Below are 20,516 nucleotides of genomic sequence, written 5' to 3'. Positions count from 1 at the left end.
TCCAGCACAAGTCCCAACGAGTTTATAGCTGTAGCACCATTCTCTGTCTGGGTGACTATTATCACAATCTTTCCAAATGTCCCGTTTACAAGCCCGTCTTCCACATGTATGTTTCTGGTGATCATGATTCGGGCACCTTCAGCTGCTTTTAGCATGTCAAGCAGATTGTCCTTTTGTCCTTTTAAAGGATGGCGTTGCTTCTTCATCACTCCAGTTTTAGGGTCTCTTCTATAGTCCTCTGCATCTATGTTGATGACGTTGGAATGGAGAACAGACACAGTTGCAACATTATGTCTATCAACTTCTTTGTTGGTGGAAAAGATGTGTAGCACGTCATTAGGGCAGCGGGCAGGGTCAGTCACAGCCTGATGAAGCAAAGCTTTGTCATCATTGCTCAAGGCGTCCGTCTTCTGCTTCACTCCAGAAATCATCTGTATCTTCTTCAAACACACAGAGCGGTTTACTTCTTCCCAGTGGGGGGAGCTGATAAAAGTCTCCTACTGCCAGTACCGACATGCCACCAAATGGTTTCTTACTGCCTTTGATTTGCTGTAATCTCCAGTTGACGTAGGCAAACAAGGGCTTTGAAATCATTGACACCTCGTCAATAATGATGATCTCGGCATTTGACAGCTGGGCCCTCACTTCATCTATGAGATTTCCAAGTCCTTGGTACGGTGGCTTTAAGCATCGTGGCAACTTCAGGACATAATGCAAAGTGTTGCCTGAAATGTTGAAAGCAGCGGTTCCTGTAAATGCAGTCAGTAAAACGGTTGGCATGGATATGTCGGTTTCCTTGCATAGTCTAGGCAGTTTACTGAGTATTTTTGTTGCCTCAGCATGAACACACTTGATGAGGTGAGATTTTCCTGTGCCTGCGCCGCCAGTGACAAAGTAAAAGAAAGGGTCAGGATTTAGGCCACGCACACGGTTATCGCACCACTCACGAACCAAGTAGAATGCGCCAGCTTGTGTCCGGTTAAAGTTTCGATACATTTTGCAAACAAAATCTGGGCACATTTGTGGGGCCTTTACAGTAAATGCCATCCCCCCAGTTTGCTTCTCACATGTAAACTCCGGAACATCATCTTGTTCATTCTCGTGAAGTGGTTCTGCTTGTTTTCGTTCTTCTATACATTCCAACTCCTCCAACTCAGCTTCCGGGGCGAAGGTGTCCCAAGCATCTTCCACAGGGCGGTTCTGCATGTAGTCGTTTAAGACTTGTTCCACTATCTTACTGTGTTGTTCAAACTTCTGTTGGTTTATTTGAACAATTGCAGTCACTGCGCATATCTCGTGTGTTCCTGGTAATCTCACATGGGCATGTTTGTAAAACTCCTGGTGTGTGGGGAACATTTCCGTTTTCAGCGATGACTCTGACCGATGGGGGAGGTAGAGTTTGAGCAATCTTCCGTAGAAGTTCTCAGGGTCTTTCTTTTCTGAAAAGCGAGCATATCTGATGACTGCAGGCTTCCCTCTGGTGCGTTTCTGGATCATTCCCATGTTGTTTAATAGGCTGACACGCTTGCTGTCTTCTGTTTCCTTGTCGTAGACAATCCTGTAATGAGATGCAAAGTCTGCAAGACACATGTTTTCAAACTCTGGCGTTTCAGGCCTGGCTCTGTATTTGTTGGGTATACCCGTCATCCACACATTCTCACTTTCCTCTGGTTTCTTCTGCAATGCGCAAAGTGGGAGACTCATTTTCAGTGCGTTGTTACTCGTTTGTAGAAATAAAACCTCACGTGAGCAATACTTCATTTTCAGGCTGCCCGTGCGGGCCACAGACTCTTGGGCGCTGACCTCTCTGTGTTTGGAATAAGCCTGAAGAACACCTTTCATTTAATCTCATTCCGTCTGATTTTCTGGGCTCATGTCTTTGACTATCATTTTGAGATAGTCACTCATCTCACGCTCTGGCTTGGATATGTAGGAGAGCATGTACATGATGCAACCATACTCATCAAGAATGTACTGTATGTCCATGTTTGCGTTCCACGCCATTAGCAAATTTGGATTGTAGTTGTTCACCCAGCAGTCCTTGACATCACGCTTCATTAAAATGACGCTTGCGGAGGTCAAAGACTCAACATACGTGTCGTACTCATCAAATGTCATATCACACTGCGCCAATAGCTGTGACATGTCTTCAACCTGTGCTTTTGGGTTGTTTAGCAAGTCCCAGACCGGTTTCAGTTTGTTCTTGGCTGCTTGTGGTGCCATTGCATGTTCTTGGGGTGGTCCTTCCTCTTCTTGTGGCATAGGGTAAGTTATGCGCATTTTTTTATAGGTGGTTTTGGAAATCCAAATCTGCATACTTTCTTACCTTTCCTGCATGAGTTGGAATGACTTCTGCTGTGCATTTGAACGTCCGTGACATATCTGTGAAGTAAGGGTTGTTTGTCTTCATCAGGCAGCTGGCATGAAATGTAGCGATCCACAAAGTCACATACCTCGTCATCCCGGTCTTCTCCGACGATAGGAGCTCCTGCTACCCAACAGAGACAATGTATATGGGGGCTTCCTCTCGCCTGAAATTCTACCTGGTAAAAGTAATCGATAACTTCACCGATTGGCTGCGCAGGATCCAACAGCAACTGTCTCATCAGAGCATCAACCCTCTTGTCAAACATGCACATGGTGGTTACAGGGTTACTTCTGAGAATGTCACATTTCTCAGCCCAGTCTAGCTCAGAAAAATCCACCCGTTGACCTTGTTGTGCTTTGATGGCTGTGATTACCTCTGGCCATCTGAATTCTGCAGCAGAGAAGGTCAGGAAGAAAGTTGGCTTTCCTAATTTTCTGACCATGGCTAGCAAATCCTTTAGAGTTTGATCCCAGTAAGCTGGAGTCCCTCTCAGTGGTTGCATGAATCTTGTAGAATCTCTGTTTTTCTCACCAACCTCTCAACCTCATGTTTGTCCTGTAGCAACTTGTTTGATATTTTCCGTCCGTCCTTGGTCTTGGATTTTCCTTTCCTTAACTGAATTGACATGCTGCTTTTTGCCAGGTGAGTCTCTGAGACAAACTGCGCAAAAAACAGGTAGCTTTGGTCTCTTGCAAAACGAGTGTCAACACAGAAAAGCCTTGCATTGAAATACATGCTCGGGGATAGTTTGACTTGTCTTGTCTCGCCTAATGTATTCCTTCCACACCACAGCCCCATGTATAGCTGCTTGTCGACCTTTAGGAAGTGTGACAATCTTGGCAAATGTCAATATTTTGGCCGAAAGTTGTCTTTCCAGCACGTTCAAATTACAGAGCTCTGGGGGAATGGGCGCCAGATCCAAGTTGTTAGCCACAGCGATGGATGATTTGTTTCCTGCCTTCAAATGGGAATGACAGCTGTGACAAATACACTCTTTTTTCCTTTCTTCTGGTACAGTGCATTGTTCAGGACCTTGACATTGATCGTCGCACACATGGACATATTGCCCTGTCAAACAGACAACAACAACGTGTGGATTCTTCTTGTAATTGCTGCGATTGCAACACTTTACTTGGTTGGGAAAAAGGGTGCAATGGCACATTGTGCACACAAAAGTTGGGCCAGCTTTAATGCATTCCTTGAAAGTGGATATAGGTGTCTGCATTAGGCTGTTGTCCACTGGTTGACTGTATACATGTGTAGAATGAGTCCATTGTCTGTATTTCCTACTTACTTTCAAGGCACAGCGCATCTTGTGGGCCATCTTAAAAAGTGCTTCACTGTGACACTTGCTTTTCATGTAACTGATGCATTGTTGCAAATAACGTTTTCGGAAAGCAGGATCATTGTGATACTTGTGGCGCAAAGCTTCTTTTTGCTTATTTAAGTGATGTTTTCTGAAAGCAGGATCATTGTGGTACTTGTGGTGCAAAGCTTTTTTTTGTTTTCTCCTGAAAGCAGGATTGTTGTGGTACTTGTGGCGCAAAGCTTCTTTTTCCTTTGTTCTGAAGGCAGGATCCTCATGATACCTGTGGCGCTTTGTTTCTTTTTGATTATTTAAGTGATGTTTTTTGAAGACAGGATCATTGTGGTACTTTAGGCGCAAAGTTTCTTTTTGCTTTTCTCTGAAATCTGCATCTGTTCTGTATCTGCTGGTGTTGTGTGCACCATGCATTATTTGGGTACTTTGTCTTCTCTTTTCTCTTTTTCGCTGTTCTACATTTAACTTGGGAAATGCATTACTGTCCTTTGACATGCCTTGTGTGGCTTGTGCATTGAATGACTGCAGATGTTTGTTGGGTGGGAATGCAGTTTGTGTTACATCTTTGGTCTGTGTCACCTTCTCCACATGCTTTTCACTTTGTGGCTTTTCAGATTGCACTGATAGGTATGGCGAACCACCGGATGTCTTGGACATTGAAAGATGTCTTGCATGTTGAAATGTGACTGGCATGAAGTCATACTGTAGTCCATCAATAGGGCCTCTGCAATCTGTCATTAGCAATTCATACAATGTATGAATCCTTGCAACCAGCTCATTCAAATGTGTGAAAGTAAGCATAACCGCGTTTCCATTTCTGTCAGGTAGTCCATCTGCATTTCGAAAATGAGAATCAAACAGTCCATATCTTCCAGACTTGTCTCTGAACACAGCAATGCAATATGGTGATATGATAAGGAGGGCATGTGTAACACCCGCAGAGAGACACTGAAGTCTTGTGGAAAGATCAAGAAACCAAGCCTGGTTGTCAATGTCTGCCCTGGTTCTAACGCGTCCCATCTCCACCGGAGATTTAAGTACATTGTACTCATGTTGGTCAGTGTTGATTCTGTGTGGTGGTTCCTCCATGGTCAAGTGTTGGCTTTTATATTTTTTTCCTCGCTTTAGCTGTTTTATAGTTTTGTCATACAATCTGTTGCCCGTGTCCAGTATCTTGTCAAGATCAGCCTTCCTCAGGTCATCAACCTCATTGTGATATGCCAAAAATGTCAGAGCCATGCATGTACACTGCTTGTTCCTTGACTTTACATAGCCAATACGACTCTGATGAGTTGACGCCTGCACTGATATCTGCCTTTGTAGGATGCATTGTTCTTGAATATTGTCATTTTCAGAAGTGGCAATCACACTTCCATTGTGCTCTTGAACAGTAAACTGAGCTGTGCAGTCACTGTGAACTTGTTCACAGTGACTGCTCTGCACTCTGTAAGCATGGGTCTGAAAGGTCCAATCTAGACCAGCGCAGTTTTACAGCCTGAGATTTCTTTCCCTTACGTGGCATGACTGTATTGACACTGCTGAAATGGCTGAAATTCTGATTAATGTGTAATAGTAATTACAAACCTGTAAGCTTTGCTGGGATGAAAAAGTGAAGTAGAATCTGAAGAACTTACAGTACAGAGTAAATAAGCTAGTTTACATACCTCAAACGCTGGCTACTGTAGCCTGTACTTATTACCAACCTTTAACCAGAAGCAGTCCGAACTGTAGAGAAAAGAACCTTGGAGATGTTGGCACAGATCCGGAACGCCTAGAAAATAAAAACAATTTCAAACGTTTGTGTTTTTGGAAAGTAATTTATGACTGACTATGTGATACCTTGAAGTATATGGCATGTAAATATACTGTGTTTTATGAGGGTCGATTCAGTGGGACTTAACAGTGTTTCCCACACATACCGGTAGACTAATTTGTGGCGGTGCGCCACAGAATGAACACTGGCTGCCACATATTGCGTTTCGTTTTTTTGTTGTTGTTTTTTAAGTTTTTCTTTTAACAATATTTAGGTTAAAACACGCAGCGTATTCGTTCAGCTGCATTTCCTTTCCCTGGTTTCCCTCCGTCTCTCTGTCACTCACGCGTCTTTCTCACATATGCACACACTCACAACGTCGTCAGCACACGTTAGCAACGATGCATACCTACGCCGTTCTAGTAAGACCGACAGCTATATCAGCGAGCCTTCAGCATTTGTGCCGTAGTTAAAGGCCTAGGAAAGTTGAGGCTACTAGTTAACCCTTACAAAAAAAAAGTATATTAAAGTATACTATAAGTGTACTAAAAAATGGATAGTACACTTTTAGTTCACTTTTGATATACTTTTAAGAAGTATGCTTTGAAAATAGTTCACTTTTGATATACTTATAAGAAGTAAACTTAGAAAATAGTTCACTTTTGATATACTTATAAGAAGTATACTTAGAAACAAAAAATGGTATACATTTCTTCTGGAGTAGGATGTAGGCTACGTTTTCTTTTATTATACAGCAAAAACTCAAAATCAAAATACTTTTAAAGTACATTACAAGTTACATTTTTAGATCCATCTTGTATATTCGAATTATTCATGTCTAGGAAAATATATTATGTATTGTACATTGAATCTTTTTTGTTACTGAAGCTGTAACCTTAATTACGGGCAAAACATTTTGAAGCCCTATACTCTTATACGATACTCATTTTTATCAATTGGAGTATTAATGGAAAAAAAAAAAAAAACTACTTGAAAAATAAGCAGACAGAAGGGTTGCGTTATGCATTTGAAGGTTATACTGTCAAACTGACTGAAGAACGAAATAACAACGTGAAAAAATGAAGATAGCGTGGCTCATTGGCTGGTCAATTCCCATGATGCAAGGCGGTAAATAGTTTTAAAATTTGCTGATAAATATGCAGTTTTGGAAATACAAATGTAACTTAATGAATTTCGTTTTTTTATTGTCTTTTTTATTGTCTGCTTAGAATGTAGTGTTTTGTTGCATGGTAATTGTCATTGTTGTGCTGGTTTACCATTGTAACCATGAATTAAATGACTGTTACGTTTGATAAGAAGAGCTGGATTAAAGAAACATGAGACCATACGCAGGAATTAGCTTCTTTCAGCTAATAATAAGTGTCACTTGGCGAGGGGCCCTGTTCTCGTCAAGTGATGTAAGATCGGTGGCGTTGGAGGGGTCCCTAAACATATAAATATTATAGTAAATCATAGTAAATGGACATTTATTAAGTTTACATCTTGAAGTATTTCATGAACTGAAAGTGCACTCCACAGGCTACTTTACAGTATTCAAAAGTAAACTTCAGATACACTATAAATGTACTTTACAGTGTACTAAATGACCTAAAAAGTGGGCCAATTCAGTTTACTTAGTACAAAAATAGTATAGAAATAAGTGCACTGCTAGTATACTTTAGGTACCATGATTATAGTATAATTTTTATACTTAAGTATATTTACAAATTAAACTTGAAGTATACTTCTTTTTTGTACGGGAAGGGAACATTTCTTAATCGAAGGTTCCCCTTGGTTCTTTTGGTGAGAAGTCTCAGGAGCTAGCTACTTACCCGGCGTCATGGAGCCGACCAGTTAAATAGATATTTAGTACTAGCGTTGCTACCTGCATATGCAGACATTATTTGTTTGTTGTTGTTGATTTTGTAAAAGGTGTGAATCATTTTGGATTAATATTTAATATAATACATTACATTTATGCATTTAGCAGACACTTTTATCCAAAGCGACTTCCAAGAGAGAGCTTTACAAAAGAGCTTAGGTCACTGATCATAACAACGAGATAGCCCCAAACATTGCAAGCAGCCAAAAACATGAAACATACATGGTGGAAAACCAAATAAGTGCCAAAGGGAAGAACCATAAGAGCATGCAGTTAAACAAGTTACAATTGAACAACTTGAAACTCCCCACAAGAGTGCAAGAGTGTACCTGTAGAAAAGTAACGAGTACCTGTAAAGTTCTGTGTAACGAATTATTAACAAAGGAATTATTTTGTGTCTTGTATTACGTTAAACGTTGTCCCTTACAGGAGTACTACAAGTACAGTTATAGGAAAAATTAAGATTTACCTTCACAAATGTCACTGGGCAACAGGGCTCAGGCTGGCCTTCTGGAGATGCAGAGCACAGATCAGGAACTATTCGAAATAAATAAAAACATAATTTGCACAGAGAACCAAAAAACGCAATGAAAAGTCATGAGAACGTTTTATGACCAGGTATTCCGAAAATACATTTAAGATGACCAACCACGCTCAACACGACAACGGACAGAATTCTTACTGTAGCATACTGGCTAGAATTGCCATAAGTGCTGGATAACTTTAATATTTCAGTCTTGACATGAAATTCAGTTAATATTAGTTTTTCAATTCAACTACTGTACTGATAAACCAATTAAATCAAATAATTTGTATTCGTAAGCAAATGACCAGAAGCACCGAGACAGCAAATCGTTTCTTTGACAACCACTCGAAATATTTACAATATAAATTCTGTGCAATCAATAATAGAATGTATGGCCGAAATAGGTGTCTGTGATATTTGATTTCCCTTTAATGTCATTTATATACACCATTTCATTGAAAATACACTTATGAGAAAAGTCAGTTAGCAGTTTATTGCACATTTCAAAACGGCCGTTCTGGTGATAAACAATTTTTTCACGGCAAACTATAAATGTAGCTATTGTTCTTGCATTTTAACTGTTCCTTTACTGGCTAAATATTTAAAAAGCCCAACTAGCCTGAGGTTAACTGCTGGCTCCAGATACAAGCAAACAATGCAAACTGTGGCAAATTAGTTAGCTAGAGCTAGCTCGCTCTAACTAGAAAAACGGCTCTGGTCTGGTTTCATTCGGTTTGCACTGTTACCGATCACAATGCTAGCTAACGCTACCCAGTTACATTTTCCTGTCAGATTTGTTGACGCTAGAAGACATATATATTTAATTGTCTAACCTCTGGGACTGAGCACTGACGATTGAAAAGCAAATACTTGGCAAAATATGTCACTATATCAGTAGCAACAATGCTAGCTAGCATTATTGTACCCAGTTACATTTTCCTGTCAGATCTTTTGATGCTAGAATATATATATTTTAATGTCTTACCTCTGTGAGTGACGATTGAAAAGCAAATAGTTAGAAGAAGATCAGGAACGTGAAGATAAAAGTGTTGGGGAAATCTCAATTGACAAGCCGTTTGATTTCGTCAAGGTTTGCAATGCAGGTAGCGTAGCTCGAAAGCCAAGTGACCGGATTGCTTGTAATACCTCAGTATATACCATGGTCATGGTGAATACTCGATTCTTATTGGCTGCAGGGGTGTCCGTATAATCAGGTGATAATGAACACCGACTAAGTAGTTCCAGTCTTTATTATGTCTATGGTTCCAGTAACACTGTCTGTTCACCTTTCTAAATTATCTACTGGACACGCTCGCAATGTAGCCTACAATGTACATGATGCTGCTTTGAATTACACAATGTAAAGATGGTACAACATTGAAGGTGAAAGAAATATGCTGCTCCATCTCTATAATCTATTTACCAGTTTAGTTAGTGTACTTCAGGTACAAGTATTATCACTTAAAAGGCAGAGAGACGGTTTACCAAACATAGAGCAGCGATTCTGGGTGAGACCTGACTGAACAGCTAGCTGGTGGGACAATTTTACAACATCAAATAGTATTGCCCGACGAGTATGTAAACAGAGCAGCGTGGCGGGAGGGGCAGGGATGGCGTAACCATGACAACGATTGTCATGCATCAGGGAGTTGTTCTTGCCTACGCGTCCCACCTGCTCGTGTGCCATCTTCACCCGGTGAAGATCTCTTATGAAGAGATAAAAACACAACACAACACAGCCTGCTTCCCACACCCTGTGTGAGACACCATGTTTAAGCCTGAGCACACTTCTAAGTTTCATAAGACATAACTTTAATAAGCACAATATATTCTTTAAGATGAAGACGTTTCAAGTGCTGCTGGGCCAAGTTTAGCTATTGCTAGCAGCAGCAAACACACAGCCACTGTAACACCAACTAGCCCTGCCTGCCTTGCTTCTAAAAACGATGAGCCATCATCATGTACCACATCTGCCCATATCCCTGAAGCTGACACCTGCACTGAGGAGGCACATGATACTGCCATGGTCATCATCCCTGCTCAAACACAAGCACAGCTGGATGATGTCAGCAAATGGTTTCTTGATTTCAATATCTGTGTTTAATCATTGGTGTTCGACTGTTCGCATCTCATTTGACTCAGTTACTGCTTGATCATGGGAGATAAGGTGATGCTGGGACTGTAACTCTTTTCTGCTTTAGGACGAGTCAGACCGGTGGGTCTGACTACCTTTGGATATACAACCCCTGTTCTAAGGCCCCATTCCCCTGGAGACCCTGTCCCCCCCTTTCTCACTGGATGATCTACCCCTTCCCCTTGGAGACCCTGCCCCATCTGCCCCTATGCCTCATCAGACCTAGGAGTGGTCTGCCCCCCCCCCCTTCCCCTTGAAGACCCTGCCCAACCTGCCCCAATACATCATCAGATGTTCGGGGAAGCCTGTTGTACATTTATGGACTGGACCATTCAAGGTCATCGAGAGAACCTCGCACGCCCTAAGGGTTCTGGGGAAAGGAAGTACGTGGTACCACTGGAGCATGTGTTGTGCTGCTCCAGAATCCAGTCATACGTTGCAGGAGTTGGTGGAGGGCAGGAGGGCCAGTGAACCGTTGGCTATTGCTACGAATGTGAGAGTCCGGAAAAGAGGGTTACGACTAGGTTAAGAGTGATACTGCTTGACCACACTAGAATTGTACTGGACTAAGAAGGTTTCCGCTATTTTACTTAAGAGTGTGCTATATCAATATCAACATGATTGTTGCTGTATCCCGTGTATCAGGTCCCTGTGCAACCGAATCATTGTCTTGGCTGTGGAGAACCCAAAGACGGGGTTCCAAATGCCTTTGCTGGGGCTGGCTGACCAGGACGAGGAGGCGGTGGTTGGTCCGGGCTATGTTGATTGATCTCTGGTGTTTTCAGAGATCAAAAGAGGGATTAAAGAATATATTGTGCTTAGTAAAGTTATGCATTGTGCTTATTAAAGTTCTGTCTTATGAACTGAGAAGTGTGTTCAGGCTTAAACATGGTGTCTCACACAGGGTGTGGGAAGCAGGCTGTTCTTTGTGTCTCTATCTCCTCATTTTCAGAAACAACCTTGAAACCGGGTGGAGACGGCACCCGAGCAGGTGGGACGCGTAGGCAAAAACAACTCCCTGATGCACGAGAGAAGCTCAACCCTCTTTTCATCTTTGTGTTTTAATTGCACTGTATAATATATGCTGGGGAGGGAAAGATAGACAGTTGGACTTTGTGAACCAGCCCAAACTCTGTTGCGGGTAGGGAAACGTAGACAACCCCAGAGCTCTGTACTTGTTGATTTCTAACTGCTGCATTAAAGCTGATATTATCGGACCTCTGCAACTCCAGACCACTCTTTCTAGAACACAGATTTTTGTCATTGAATACCATCATTACATATTGGAATAGACAAAAATAATTCAGTCCTTCAATTGCACTCTTAGTTAGACCAGCCAGAGAGGAAGCTATTATCAACATCTCCACAGACGAAACACTACCGCAGCTGCAGGTAGCTAGCAGCAGAACGTCTTCACCAGCAACCAACAATAAATATACTTGTTTAGCCTACTTATTGGCAAGAATAAATTTTTTCCTTTCCTCCATTGATTGTGTGTTATGTCATATGGCGATGCTATCCTTGGTGCAGAACTATCAGAAGGCTAGCGCTGTCTTTGGTTTTGAACAATGATAAATGTGTGGCGGCCTGCGGAAACCTTTCACATCGTGAACATTTGGGCCTTTCTGTGTATTATAAATATTTGGAAACTACAAATTCTCCTGAATACAAATCACTCAGGTATCTTTATCACAAGTGAAGTTACATAATTTTAAAGTTGACCTGTGTCAAAAAGTGATAAGGGAGAAAATTGCATTAAAAGATTCCACTCCGTTTCATTCTAATTCTGTAGCGAATATGGAAAGGAAATCATTTTGTTCATAATAACGTTGTGAATGGGTCAGTGACATACGTATATACCAGAAAAAAGTGTTTTTTCAAAAATTTAAAATAACAGGCATAAAAATGTTTGACTTTTGTTCTACTAACTTTCATCTTTATAGAAACATACATTGTTTTTAGATTTTCAATTGGAATCTGAATTTATGTGACAGTTTGTTGAATTAGTGCGTAAAATCGTCATATGGTGTGACATGAAAATAATTGTATATAAACTGAAAATGGATTATACCTTTCTTAGGTTACTCACTTTATCAAAGTCATTTATCATAACTAAACCGTGATCCATTATAGTTTTGTGAAAATTAATTAAATTTGTGTATTATTTTCTAAAACATTGCTCAATGTGAGACCTATGCCGTCGGTCTTTCAACATATTTTGGTGTGCTCAAGCCTTCGGCGAGAGCACAACCTTTGTTCTCTCACATATATTATTATTATTTCTTTTTGCCCCCCTAAAACTCAGTCAATATTTGGCCTACATAGACAACGTAGGTGTCAAAAGTTTCGTCTTGGTAGCGATTGAGTTGCTTCTATTGGAATTTACGTTCCGTTGCATGGTTTAGGCTTCAGTTAAGTTTTTGTGGCGAAAAGTGAAGCTAACGGTGGCTAATTTGCTAGCCACAGTCACTGACGTTACTAACGTCACTGCGTCACTAACGTCACGAAAACACGCGTGACTACCTTTGGCAGAACATTCGTTTCGCATCTGTTAACTTGGGGGATAGCTAGGCTAACTATAGCTTTACTGCAAGGCAGCTGCAGAAACGCCACAAGAAAAGAGGCCAGGGTGATAACTATTTACTAATTTTACTTTGTGATATGACACACAATTGTGATGTGTAATGTACAATATAAGCTGATATTATTAAGGAAGTACATCTACTTTCGGAAACAGTAGTCTACTATTTCACTGAAGTATTAGCATCATGACATTAGCCTGTGTTGCCCGGGCAACACATACTACAGTGGTCTATGATGTATCTGTTTTCAATCGTTAAAATAAACATTCCTCACATATACATTTTCGTTGTATGATTTATTCTGACATTAGTAAACGATTTGTTGGTGAAATTACCATTACCTGTGGTTTCAAACCAGTGTAGCTCACTGCAACGCTGTAGCCTACCCGAGACACTAGTGTGAGTAGCTAACAAAAACTCCTCAGCTGTTTAAGTCAAACTGCACAGAACATGTTCGGCACTCCCCTTACTCAAAAGTCTTTCAATAGGGAAACTATCTGACTACTAACCTGAACTTCATTGCTACAGCCTAAACTTTGTCAATCTGTTCATAAAAATAATTAATTTCAGCCTAAACCGTACAACGGAACGTTAAATCCAATTCAACCAACGCAATCGCTACCGAGACGAATACAGCAGTAGTCTAGTACTGTACCGTAGTAGTAGAATTTACCGGGGCAGCTTCTCCACACAGGGCTATATCGCATTTTGCGTTGTTACTGACAATGATCGCTACCAGTGAGCTTTTTATGAATGAGCGATTTTCCACTAAATAAATGTCAAGCTGATTTACGTTTTTGGGGGCATATTTTCAGTTAGCAGATGGTACTGTTTGAATCGCGATTCTATCTTCTGCCGGTAACGTCGTAGAATAATCTTCAAAGGGGGTTCTTTATTAATGAATGAATGCAATATGAGTAGGCTAAATGCCTGAAAATATCACGAGAAGGGAAAACTTAAAAGGACGTTTAAGTCATAGAGATTAGGTCCATTTTTACACCGGTCTGCCAAATGTATTCGTTTTGATTCAGCTATGAGGCTGCCTCTTGCAGGGGAAATGAGAAGACATCATATTTCATTCTGCACTTCACTCGTATTTTGAGTTGTAAATGAGCAGCAAAAAAAAGATGCTTTTTTAGATGTAATATTTATGCATAATAAGTAGGCCCTATGCATTTTTATATAACATATACAGGAATATCAGTTGTAAAAATGGCATTAAAATCCCTGTACAACCGACGCAAGCAAGCACACCCTACAATTTCCCCAGAAATTGTACCCTCTCTAGTTTCTATTTATTGTGACAAACCTTGCTATATAAAATTATAAAAATATTTGTTACTTTCGCTGATACTATTTTCTATGTATTCCATGAACATTTTCAGGTGTTATCATTAATAAAGGTATGTTATTTTCACAATTTGGAATGTCACACCAAATGATATAGTGTCACACTATATGATAACGTCGCCATGTGTCAATGCAAACCATGTATTATCCTACTTATTGGTGAGTACTGAACATTCATATGGCAGGAAATATTTAACCACTCTTAAAGGCTGGAAGGTAATATTCAAATGTTATTGATTTATTTGATATTTAACAATAATACAAACAATTTTTTAATATTGTATGAAACATATGAACATATGTTTGTGTATCAAATTGCATTTCATTTAAATTCAAAACTGGTCTGCAATATGTATTAATATAAGTAAAACAAACAATTTTTTTATATCATATGAACCGTGAACATACAGGGTAACTGAGTGGGTCCATTAATAAATCAATTCATGTAGACTTCATTGTACATAAGCCAGTCAAATTTGGAGAGAGTAGCAAACCGACTGCCTTGCTGAGGTGATATGCCACAAACAACTTCCTGATCTTGATAATAAATGCAGTCTCGCCTGTTAGGCCAGACAAAACCATTTTTGTCTCCACTTTGTTTCATGCAGTTCACCTGCAGCCCCTCCATACTTCTGTCAACAATTTGTCCCACATATGGTTTTCCTCTTACTTAATTTAGACAAACTGTCCATCTGTGTATCCTTCATCTGAAATGGTGTCTGAATCCTCAGCTTGGGCCTCTCCAATTGATGCACTTGATTGGGCACATGCATACAGCACCTGAGTAGAAGAGCTTCAAAAGGAGAGATTTATACGTCAGTGACACGATTGTCTGCAGTGATTGCAATGAGTAGCTTCTACTCCATCAAATTGGGTTTGCCCAATTTACAAATATTTAGGGTTTATACTGACTGGGCTTGGGGCTCTCTAGTGGGCAAGCTGGATGGAGAAGAAGGCACCTCCGTTGCAGAGCCACCATTACTCAAGTCAAAGAAAGAGGTTTATTTGTCAGTGAAATGTTTGTTTGCAGTGAAATGTTATCACCAGCAGGTCCTAAAGTTAGCTAAATATGTTATACTCACTGGGCCCGGGACTCTGTAGTGGGCCAGCTGGGTTGGACAGAGGGCACTTCAGCAAATGGGCCACCACTTCAAAGTCAAAGGAAGAGAATATTGTATTTATTTATTTATGTATTATTGTTAAATGTAAATAATTTAATGTAAACTCATAATACTTACTCATCACTTGTCTTGTCATCTGGCACCTCATCAGGGGATACATGGTCAAACTCAAGTTGGTGCAGTTTGTGACAGGTGCACATCCCTGGATACTGGCAGAAACAACTAAGATCTCTTTAAAATATCTTTCCTGGAGCAAAAGACAGAACTTGGTGTGTACTGCTGATTCCAGTCACTGGACGGACTGACGGAGGGAGCATTTCATCTGCTCTTCTTCAATCCACATGATGGTGACATTTTCAGAGGAATTTTGCAAATACTCATACAGATCCCTTGGTGTTTGTAGGTCACTGCCTCCGAGGACATACACTACCGTTCAAAAGTTTGGGGTCACTTAAAAATGTCCTTATTTTTCAAAGAAAAGCACTGTTTTTTTCAATGAAGATAAATTAATCAGAAATACACTATACATTGTTAATGTGGTAAATGACTATTCTAGGTGGAAACGTCTAGTTTTTCATGAAGTGTGAGTTTTCATGGAAAACACAAAATTGTCTGGGTGACCCCAAACCTTTGAACGGTAGTGTACATGTCTGCCTTACGCTTCAGCACTCCTCCCACACCGTCAGGTGCACCCTTCCCATGGGAACACTCTGAAAAGTTCCAGGTGATCCTTTTGAATCCCCATGTATAGGGAATGCTGCTCATGAGGAAGCAGTTTGATCGATTCCGGTACTGGGTTGCTGGCCCATCACTGAGGACATGCAGGGTGTCGATTGCATTTTCATGTCTTCTTCGGAAATCATCAATAACTGGCTTGATGTGTGCCCACACGGCACGCTCATCATGACGCAAGGACAGGGAAATGGTGGCATAGCACTGGGAGCCACTGACTGAGTAGGCAACTCCAGTATGCATTGTGGCCTGCTGCCTATTGCCACCGAAATGAAAGGCCTGAATCTCAGTGTTGAGTTTACACGCATAGTTCTCTGAAAAGTCTATGTGTAAGACCATTTCATTGGGATGGATGTTCTCCTTGATGTGTCTGAACTGTTTCACCTGATGAAGCCAGTTTAATTGATGACTCGCAATTGCATTGAGCCTCTGGTTGAACACACCAGTTAGCTCTCCTACTGTTCCCCTCTTCTTTTTCTTCACCCAGTTCTTGTAGCTTCTCTCTCCCACTACAACATCCTGCTTCTCCCACTGCTCCCATGTTGCAGTGTCAGCTGGGTTGTGGTCCTGCAGGTTGGGCTCATCATAACAGCACTTTGTGCAAACACGTTGCATGCATTTTGTATTTTCAGTATCACATGTGATACCTGACAGCAGTGCTGACAGTAGTGATGTGTCGTTCGTGAACGATTCGTTCATTTTGAATGAATACTTACAAGGACTCGGGAGTAACGAGTCCTCTCAAAGAGTGATTCGTTCATTTTCTCGTGGCCGTGCATCGGGACTGTTGCATAGGCTCGTCCAAGTAAACATAAATGATTAGTTCATTTCCCAACTCGGTCTTCAGGTACGAGTATTTGGATCATTTTTCACGTGACCTGCATAGGCTCTGTAGTGGTAGCTAGAGGAACCCCCCCCCCCCCCCCCCCCGTTGAAATGAATGACTCGAAAAAAGATTCAAAGAACCGAATCAGTAAAATGAACCGAACTTCCCATCACTACTCCCGAGGGACAAAACACCGATGTCCATTGTCAAATAGAAAGGTCTGCTACAGTAGGCTATCCTCAGGATTTGCAAGCTAGATAAACTTATAACATATCTAAATAATTTAGTTGACATAACAATGGATTCTGCCACTAAATGAGTAAGACTTTTAAGACTTTATTTATATAGCACATTTCATACAAGAATTGTAGCTCAAGGTGCTTTACATAAAATCAATAAAAAAAATAATACAGGTGATAAACAATTCAAACAAAAATAAAAATCCCAAAAAGATCTCTGTTCAAGAGAGAAAACAACTTTAAACATGCATCTTAAAAGTAACATATACATTTGGTTCACCCCTGGGGGGTATTCCAGGTAGCGGGTTTAACAAACTCTGAGATTAACCCTGAACTCAGAGTTGAGTTACTCTAACATGGGAAACTCCAAAAATTCGGTTCCAGAACACCTGATATGAATTAGTTAATTCGACTCGGAGTACGTCAACTCTGAGTTTAGCGCGTGCACGAGTTCTACTGAAAGCCAACATCTATGGAGCTCCGATACTAGGATTCACCATGGAAAAAGGCGACAAAAAAAGGGCTTCCTATTTCACCGCAATGGAATTGGAAATTTTAATCCGTGCGTATGGCGAGTCCGAGCACATATTTCGGAAAAAAGGTAATATGGCTGTAGCTGCGAAGGACAGACAATTGGCGTGGGAAGGAATTGCTGATCGAGTCAATGCGTAAGTTTGAATTTAGTCCATAAATCGAACATTTAATGTCCGTTAATATTACAGGTGAAAAAGTGTTGGAATTGTAATGTAATCAAATACAATGTTCATATAGGTGCAATTCCACAGGCGTGAAGCGCACTTGGCAACAACTGAAAATGAAATATAAAAACGTAATACAAACAGGTAAGGCATATTTAGCCTTTTGGCCTATAGGTTCATGATTGTAGCTTCCATCACTTTGGTATCATATTTGACATACAAAGTGAATATCCTCATTGCCTATTTTATCCTGTAGTGGCGGAAACACACAATGTCCTGTCGCCTGATATCTTGCTTAAATTAACACTGAGTTCAATTCAGCAAATAGAAAGAAGGCAGAGGCACGCAAAACGGGTGGAGGGCCACCACCAGCACCTCTGACCTCTGCAGAAGAGCTGGCTCTGAGCCACAACATTGGCCGTCCAGTGGCTGAAGGCATCCCTGGAGGAAGCTCATCAGAGCCAATCACCCCACAGGACACAAGTGCCTACATAAGATGTAAGTATGTGCGAGTATGTGTGTGAATGTGTTTTCATTTTCCACTCTGGTCCACTTCTAGTCACTGATGGTGTAATCCGAGTGGTGGAGCCTCCTGCAAGCCTTTGCACAACGGTACCACTTGTAAGTAGGGAGTCAGGTGGATGAGCGGTGAGGGAGTCAGGGTTAGTAATCTGAAGGTTGCCAGTTCGATTCCCGGCCGTGCCAAATGACGTTGTGTCCTCGGGCAAGGCACTTTACCCTACTTGCCTGTCCCTGTACTTACTGTAAGTCGCTCTGGATAAGAGCGTCTGCTAAATGACTAAATGTAAATGTAAATGTAAGTAGGCCACTCAATACTCCATTATGCATAGTAGTGTTGACTATCCTGAAACAATACCTTTCATCACAGGATGATGATGATGATGACACATTGACTGCTGCCACAGACGGGGTTGCAGAGAGGCCTACATATATGGTAGCTACATATATGATAGTTCTCTCTCCATGTACTTTATTTACAGTATTGGGTGTAATTGTCAGTTTAAAATGTACACTGAAGTGATGAGAGTAATGAATGTAAAAACTAAATGCACAGTCTGATCCTGTTGAACAGAGCATGGATGAGCCTTGCCAGGAGAGGGGTCCATCAACCTCCAAAGCACAGCTACAGACAGTGAGATGTTCAGTAAATGGCAGGTGAATTCTGTGTGTAGAACTGGGATTTAATTTCATCCTAATGTATTCCCAGTTACCAGTTAAGGACTTGTACAAACTCCATTTGTTAAAACAAATGGAGAAAACTGACCAAGAGATGGTGTATTTGGGGCGGAAGATAAAGAAGACGGATCTAGAAATTGAACTGCTAGAACACCAGCTGCAGGTGGGTGCATGGTCACAGGTGAGTGAGTTAATTGTCAGAACAATATATTAATATTAATTGTTGCATTTCTATTTGTAGGCAATAAAGAAGACAAAATGAAATGGCAATGATTTGTGTTTATTTCAGTGTCAGGGTTGGTGGAAGTGTGTGCGGCACAGTATGTCTCTGACTTCTCTCCCATTTTGGACATCTGCAGGTTGGAGGGGATGGTCGTCCTCAGGGTCGTTTTGTACGGCAGGGTGTTGCTCTCCTCTAATAGTGGCAATATTATGAAGAACAACACATGCCACAATAATATCACATGCCCTCTCTGGTTTTACCCTCAGTCTACGTAGGCACTGGAACCGGGCTTTGAGAATGCCTATGGTCATCTCCACCCGTGCTCTAGTCCTGCAGTGGGACACATTGTACCACTGCTGAGGGCCCGGCTCAGGGTCATGGTAAGGGGTCATCAGAGTGGGCTGGCATGGGTACCCTCTGTCACCAAACAGGTGGCCATGAAACTCACCTGTAAGTATATAGTGGGTACATTGTGAGTGTGGTAGAAGAGGCAGACAAGGGAATGTTATTTGTTCAAAGCTTAACTTACCATTTGCAACTCTGTTGCTCAGGGTAGACTCGCGATATATCCTTGAGTCATGTACCGAGCCAGGCCATTTGGCCTCCACATTTGATATCAAATGTGCTGCATCACATATAATCTTGCCAGTGCAGAGAAGAGATATTAGCTGCAATATTTTAAAGTTGTGCTGTAGTCTTTATTATTGTAAGACAGTAAATCTACCTGCACATTAATGCTGTGGAATGACTTCCTATTCACATAGTCTCCTTCATTAATGGATGGAGCTATGATGGGGATGTGGGTGCCATCAATGCAGCCAATCACATTGGGAAATCCTGCAAAATGGAAAGGATTTACTCATCCCAGTCTGAGATTGCAACATTGTCATTCACATGATTTCAAATTTCTTCATTGACTTAAACTGAATGTGTGCTACATCAGTCACCTGAAATCATGTGAAATTCCTCTTTGATGGTCCTTAGAGGTTTGTGCCCAGGAAAGACTACGTAGGTCTGCAGTAGGCCTTTCAGTGCCAGGGCCACTTTTCTTATGGCTCGGCAGACTGTTGCTTTTCCAAGATGTTTTGCATCGCCAATGTTGTATAGGAAACTCCCGTTGGCAAAGAAACGGAGAGCAACGCATATCATTTGGTCTGTTCTGAGAGCACGTCCACGGTGTGTTACATTAGCAATGTATGGATGGAGAATGTTGGTGAGATAAATTATTGAATCTGATGAAAAACGGTAACGTTCGCGTAGGTATTCATCGGGGAATGAAAGTGCATCCAATCGCGGTCTTAAAATCCTCTCCTGGCGTAAGGCTATGCGAATTATATTTTGCTCGTAATCGATCGGCCGACCCAGGAAAGGACACCCCATGTCTACAAACTGTTTCAAAATCCGAAAGTGGGTGGGGATTGCTAGGAAAACGCAGAGCTTTTCATAGAAAACCTGCTAGCGAGCAGGTTAGTTTCACAGCGTAAGTTACCATGGCAACTTACCAAAAGGTTTCGTTACCTCTCTTTCTGGAACGTGGAACTCGGAGTATGCCTCTTTTCAGGGT

General features: G+C 41.2%; 1 protein-coding gene across 1 annotated transcript; it reads right to left on the bottom strand.

Moving 5' to 3' along the window:
- Positions 1 to 19,020: 19,020 nt before the first annotated feature.
- LOC136946451 (putative nuclease HARBI1) lies at positions 19,021 to 20,101 on the bottom strand. The gene is made up of 4 exons (XM_067240793.1): positions 19,900 to 20,101; positions 19,677 to 19,789; positions 19,482 to 19,593; positions 19,021 to 19,400 (listed from the first exon to the last, which is right to left on the bottom strand). The coding sequence occupies exons 1-4, from the start codon at positions 20,099 to 20,101 to the stop codon at positions 19,021 to 19,023; spliced, it is 807 nt and encodes a 268-aa protein (XP_067096894.1).
- Between the last annotated feature and the right edge of the window lie 415 nt (positions 20,102 to 20,516).

The sequence above is a fragment of the Osmerus mordax genome, chromosome 7 (genome assembly GCF_038355195.1).
Source record: "Osmerus mordax isolate fOsmMor3 chromosome 7, fOsmMor3.pri, whole genome shotgun sequence".
In the NCBI taxonomy this organism is placed as follows: Eukaryota; Metazoa; Chordata; class Actinopteri; order Osmeriformes; family Osmeridae; genus Osmerus; species Osmerus mordax.
The sequence above is the reverse complement of the archived record's forward strand: the minus strand, read 5'-3'. Positions and strand labels throughout refer to the sequence as shown.

What these genes read in the sequence shown, in the direction of transcription:
- LOC136946451 (XM_067240793.1), bottom strand. Translation starts at nt 20,101, where the DNA reads ATGATATGCGTTGCTCTCCGTTTCTTTGCCAACGGGAGTTTCCTATAC. An exon ending in TCCACAGCATTAATGTGCAG is followed by an intron (nt 19,594 to 19,676) that starts GTAGATTTACTG and finishes TGCACTGGCAAG; the next exon opens with ATTATATGTGATGCAGCACA. An exon ending in GAGCAACAGAGTTGCAAATG is followed by an intron (nt 19,401 to 19,481) that starts GTAAGTTAAGCT and finishes ATATACTTACAG; the next exon opens with GTGAGTTTCATGGCCACCTG.